General features: G+C 68.5%; 1 protein-coding gene across 1 annotated transcript in view; it reads right to left on the bottom strand.

The window, feature by feature from the left end:
• Positions 1 to 439: 439 nt before the first annotated feature.
• Positions 440 to 6,000, bottom strand: part of NAT8L (N-acetyltransferase 8 like) — a 12,951-nt gene continuing 7,390 nt past the window's right edge. The window contains exons 4-6 of the mRNA XM_026449437.1: positions 5,632 to 5,992; positions 4,410 to 4,574; positions 440 to 1,762 (exon numbers count right to left, since the gene is read on the bottom strand). Of these exons, the coding sequence (XP_026305222.1) occupies positions 1,395 to 1,762; positions 4,410 to 4,574; positions 5,632 to 5,992 (894 nt within the window). The 3' untranslated portion in view covers positions 440 to 1,394. The remainder of the gene's footprint in view (positions 1,763 to 4,409; positions 4,575 to 5,631; positions 5,993 to 6,000) is intronic.

Here is a 6,000-nt window from a genome sequence, read left to right on the forward strand (position 1 = left end):
TTCTCCTGCCACCAAAGCCAGGTCCACCTCTAGGCTGGATGTGCGACCTGTGTCACCCTCCTCCTCTGTCTCCCCTTCCAGGCCACCCCCCCACCCAGGGCAGCCCCTAGCCTGTGACCTCAGGAAGGAGAGACCAGGAGCATGGCCAGCGGGAGCCCAGGCAGCCATCCCTCTTCCCACCCAGCCCAAGGCAGCGCCCTGCCCCTCCTCCCAGAGGCTGCGGACTCCCTTGCCCCCCACCCTGCCCACCCTGCAGGCCAGGGCTGGGAGGCTTGCTCCATGGTGGGAAATGACACCCAGTCAGGGTTTCCCTCCAGGTCTCCAACAGCAAAACGCTCCACCCACCCGGCCACCCACCCCCATCACACTGGGCCAGAAACTGTGTCTTACGGTACAAACTACCGTTTTGTCCCAAGAATTAAAGTCATGCAGAGTGCTATTCTGTCTAAATAACTTATTAGAAAATGGGTTGGTTTCAGGCTGGGAGAAGCTGTGGGCTGGGCGCTGTTGGCAGCAGCCTGGGCTGGTAAGATTCACAGGGTGGACCGTCAGCCAGAGGCAGGAGGTCCCCAGGGAAATCTGGGAGAAGCCACCGTGATCCAGTGGGCACTGGGGAGAGGGGTCCCATGGACCCCCACCCCGGCGCTGCCACGGACGCCATGGGAGCCACCCAGGTGATGACACCAGCCAGCCCAGCCCAGGCAGGGGAGGGGCCGGAGCCAGAGGAAAGGAGGGCATCAGAGCAAAGCAGGCGTGGACAGAGCCGGGCGGCGCGGGGCAGACCAGGCCCTCCAGGGGGTGGGGGCAGGGACAGGCCCTCCCATGGCCAGCTCGAGGCCGGGGACAGGGGCGCTCACCGGCCCGGGTCTCCGGGCAGGGCGGCAGGGCGGGGCTGTGCGCATGCGGCATGCTCAGCCGGGCCACACCCTCGGCATGCGCGGAGCAAAGCAGCGCCATGGCCAGCTCGGGCCTCCACGGGCAGTGGCGCTGGGGCCGCAGGCGGGGCCGGAGCCTGGCCCTGGGCTCTGTTGCGAGGTTCTGTGCTTGGTGAGCGAGGCTGGGCCTTCCCCAGTGGCGGCGGGCAGGGCAGCGTCGTGGACAACTGCGGCGGTCCAAGATGCCACTCTTCATGTGGCAAGCCGCCCGGGCAGGTGGGGAAGGGCGAGGGGCTGTGGCGACAAACAACCCATCCCCACCAGTGTCGTGGAAGAGCAACAGCCCCGCACCCCCCAGCGCACCCCCCCGAACCAGCCAGACAACCGCAGGATGTTGAAAAGGGAAAACCCCACCCAAACGCCAGGTGAGCGTCTGAAAGCAGAGGCCGCGCCGGGCGGCGGGCAGGCGGGCACAGGCGGACAGGGCGGCCGGGGTGGCGGGCGGGTGAGCGCTGGCGGTCACTCCTCGCGCAGCTGCAGGCGGTAGCGGTGGTAACGGACCTGGAAGAAGAGGCGCTCGGCCAGCGAGAGGGTCATGCCAGGCAGCACGTAGTGGTCACTGGCGCCCATGTGTCTGAAGCCCAGCGACTCGTAGAGCTTGTGGGCGGCCACCTTGACGGCCGTCGTGCCCAGCACCACCGCGGAGTAGTTGTGCACCACGGCGAACTCCAGCACCTTCCGGCCCAGCGCCTTGGCGATGCCCTTGCCGCGGAAACGCGAGTCCACAGACATCCGCAGCAGCTCCACCGTGTTGTCCTCCTCGTGAGCCCGTGCGGCCACAATGCCCACCACGTTGCCATCCAGCACGGCTACCCAGAAGCAGGAGCCTGCAGGGCACAGGGTGGTCAGGGACACCCCGTGAGGAAGGCTGGGGAGACCCCTCCATCTCGGGGGTGAGACAGGGCCAGGGGCTGGTAGGGGTCCCCTCCAGCCAGACACCAAGTCAGGGCAGTGGGACACCCAGTCCCGGCAGCCCCCCAGTCCTAGCTCTGCCAGAGCCAAGGGAGGGGCAGCCACTATTCAGGACAAGCAGGTAGAGCCCCCTCTAGAGCTCCTTAAGCAGAGAAAGCCAGCCCAACACCTGTTACCCAACAGCCCAACAGCCAGGACCCACTCAAGCCTGGAGGCTGCGCCGCTCAGAGTAGTGGTCAAAGGCCCGAGTCCCTCCTCTGAGACCAACAGCTGGGGCAGGCTTTGCGCAGTCAGGCCCCTGCCCTGCCCAGCTCCTCCAGACCCAAATGCCTCGATGGCCTGCGCCACCCTGAACAGGCCATGGTGCAGCCAAACTGCTGTGGCTCCTGGCCACCCAGGTTCACCCGGGCCGTCACGGCCAACTCCAGCACCCACACCAGAGGGCTGCGAGGGGCAGCGGTCAGCAAAGTGCGTCCAGAAGGCTCCCTGCAGCCAGGTGAGCTTTCCCATAAATCCAAGTGGGGGACGGCGGGTGGCCCCTCTGGTCCCAGCCTGTCCTGGCAGTAAGCCAAGTGGCTGGGCCACCACCCCATCCACAGCACGGCCCAATTCCTGCCTGAAGTCAGGCATGAAGCCAGGAGGTGGTGATCGTCGGGGAGGGGAACTGGCAGGGGAGGAGGAGTGCAGGGACAGGTGGGGGCAGCTGTGGGAGGGAACCTGCAGGCACAGGCTACAGGGGAAGCCTGGCCGCCTCCAGCAGCCAAAGGCAGAGGTGGCACCCAGAGACCGCTCTGAAGACCAAGGAGTTGGCCTGTGGAGGGCCACACAGGCTGCCTGTGGCCCCTCTGGCCTCCTCCTCAAGGAGGCTCTGCACCTGCCCCCAGCCCCAGGAAGCCCTCCCATCCCTCCCCATTGCCCCTCTGCACAGCCACCAGCCCGCTGGCTCCATGAGGGGGACCTCCGTCTCCTTCAGTGCTGGATGCTGAGGCCTGGCAGGCGGTTAAGGGGGTACTGAGGGCCCTTCAAGGAGAAGTAGCCCAGGGGGAGCCACCGGGCACCACTGCCAGTGCCACGGCCCCGAGCAGCTCGGCCCTCCAAGCTCTGTGCAGCTCCAGGGTTCCCAGGAGGGCTGCCCCTTCTTGGTCCCCTGTCCTGGAGCCCCTGGGGTCTCCCACGCCCAACACCCCATCTCCCTACCCACACAACACCTCCACCTCTAAGGAGGAGGTCCCGGACCAGTACCCCTCCCACCAGCTGGCCTGCCCACCACCCTGGGGTTCTGCCTCTGCCTACCCATGCAAGACCAGGCAGAGGTCAAGCCCATCCCAGGAATAACAACCCCCAGCAGCATGTGGCCCTGGGCACACCTCACTCCTCCCAGGACTCGGTTTGCCCATGTGCACAAGCAGCTCCCGGTATCCAGCATGGACCATCAGCAGCTATCCAGCCTCTGCCCTTGAGGGGTGTTCCTGCAGCCCTGCCAGCTACCCCTCCACTCCCTCACACCAGGGAGGCCACAGCCCGGAGGGAGAAGGCCATGCCCCGCGTGCCCACCAGAGCCCCCTTTGTTGCTGTGGCCTGTGCTTCCTCATGGCCCATTTCCCCTCCCAAGCAGAGGCTGGCCAGGGCTCAGGGTTGCTCAGATGCTCTGTTTGGGTTTGGGAAAGGGTCAAGGAGAGCAGCAGGCGCCAAGGCTGTGGGGCGGGGGTAGAGCATGGCAGCCAGCGATGCTGGAGCCGCTGCCCCTCCCCTGACACTGACCGGGATCCTGACAGACCCTGTCCAACCCTTTGGGCCCATTCTGTCCCTCTCATTGGCCTACAGACCCCCCAGGATCGGAGAGAGCCTCCTACCCCAGAGGGCAGAGTCCTCGCCCCTGGGGCACCCGGCACGGGGGAACCGGCGTGGCTCAGAGGCTGGGGGCCAGCCCAGGGTGGAGAGCAACCCCCAGCCCCGCTAGAGCCCAGTCCCAGCCCCTCCAGCTACAGAAGGCCGCAGGGGCTGGGACAAAACCCTCCAGCTAAGTGGCCCAGAGATCAGGCCACAAGTGAAGGCCAAGTCTCAAGGTCAGGTCCCCTGCCCCCACCCCATCCTCTGTGCCCCAATAGGGCCCCCAGCCCCTGCCACACAAGTCCCCTCCCCCCACCCCATCCTCTGTGCCCCAATAGGGTCCCCAGCCCCTGCCACACAAGTCCCCTCCCCCCAGGGCCCTGGTACTGCAGGCAACCCCAGCACCGCAAGGCACACCAGATAGGACCCACAGAGCCCAGCGGCCCTTGCCCCACCGCAGCAGACACCAGGGAGACGCATCCAGAGCAGGGAATGGTGGAGTCACTGCGTCGTAGGGCCAGCTCAGGTCACTCAGCGGGAGGAGCTGGCTCTGCCTCCCCCAGCCCCGCTGACACTGGAGGCCTCGGTCACCCAGAAGGCTCAGGTCACAGGGGCCCCGGCCCAGGCCCACCCACGCTGGCCCTCGGCCAAGTCTGCCCCGAGGTTGCTGGAGTGGGTGCACCCGAGGGCTGTCTGGGGCGGAGGGCGGGGAGGGGCAGGAGCGGGACTCACCAGGCGGCTTCATGTAGTACTGCTCGATGTCCGCCATGTCCGTGTGCAGCGCGCACTCCAGGTAGGCACGGATCACCTTGCGGCTGTAGTAGTAGCGCAGGCCCAGCAGTGCGGCCGGCACCAGGCACGTCAGCAGCAGCGAGCGGCTCACGGCGAAGCACAGCGCTGCGGGCAGAGGGCGCGGGTCAGCGGCGCGGCGGGGGATCCCCAGGCCCTGGGAGACGCCGCGCTGGGCCGCGCTCCGGGTGGAGGAGCCGGGGTCATCTCGGGTGCTTTCCACTTCTCCCTATTTCCAAGCTTCCTGCGGTAAAGACAACTACCCCACCCACCCCCACCGTCTGGAACAAGCCTCCAAACACAGCAGGGCACCCTTGGGGTGCCCGGGCTGGGAAGGGCCCTGCCCACGCTGACCTGCTGAAGCCAAGGTGGGCAGATCCTGCCAGGGAGCTGCCCCGCAGACCAGGCCCCGCACGGGGGAGGGGAAGGGGGAAGGGAAGTCCCACGTTCCAGCACCAGGCCCTAGGCCCCCCTCTTCCCAGGGCCCCAGCAAGAGCCCTTCCTGGCCGGCGTCCGGGCGCTCTGAGAGCAGGGACAGGGCAGGGAGGCCCCACACTGCTTCCAGCCGCATTTCGGCTGCCATGACCTTGGGGGAGTCGCGTCCTCCCCACCTGGCCTCAAGCTCCTCATCTGTAAAATGGGAGCGAACTCCCTTACCCCGACAGGAAGCTCTGAGGGGAAGGGCACCCAAAGACCCTGCAGGGGCCACCCTCTGCGACCGCCCCGGCTGTGCCAGGCGCGCGCACCCCCCGCGGCGCCGGCTGTCTTCCCCTCATAAATTAGCACCGAGCGGGAGGCGGCCTCCCCCGCCCGCAGATTATATTTAGGCACTCGCCGGGGCCGAGCCGCGGCGGGCGCTACCTGCCCTGGCACCCGCCCCCACCCAGGATGCCCGGGAGGGGACAGGGGAGGCGGTGGGGGGTGGGGAGCTGCGCGGCGGGGACGCAGGTGTGGACCCCGGACCCTCCCCGGCTCTGGCCCGCTCTGGGCCCCGCGCCCATCCCCACGCCCCTGGCCAGCCCTGCCCGGGGCCCGGCGCGGCAGAAAGCGGGGGCTTCCCAGGCTGGTCCCCGGGAACCGGGCGCGGGATCCGCGTGGACGCCGGGGCGAGGGAGCTCCGCGCCAGCCCGAGGGACTGCGGCAGCCGGGGGCCCGGCGCACTGACCCGCCAGCAGGGCGTAGAGCAGCTGCGCGCGCGGATGCTGCCGCAGGCCGCGGAAGGCCGTGTTAGGGATGCGCTCCATGATGCCGTCGTAGAAGATGCGGCGCGCCGCCTCCTGCTCGGTCGCACGGAACTCGCGGATGCACAGGCCGCGCCCCCCCGGCGGCCCCGCGCCCCCCGCCCCGCCGCGAGGCTGAGCCACCGGGGCAGGTGGGGGTGCGGGGGGCGCGGCGGCCGGCCCGGGCGCGGCGGGCAGGGGGGGCCACATGGCGCCGGCGGCGGCGAGCAGTGCGTCCTTTTTGGCCCCCGGCAGCGCCTCATGGTCCTCGGCGGCCACGATCTTCGTCTCGCAGACCATGTCGGGAGGCCCAC

The sequence above is a fragment of the Piliocolobus tephrosceles genome, chromosome 3, assembly GCF_002776525.5.
Source record: "Piliocolobus tephrosceles isolate RC106 chromosome 3, ASM277652v3, whole genome shotgun sequence".
Lineage (NCBI taxonomy): Eukaryota > Metazoa > Chordata > Mammalia > Primates > Cercopithecidae > Piliocolobus > Piliocolobus tephrosceles.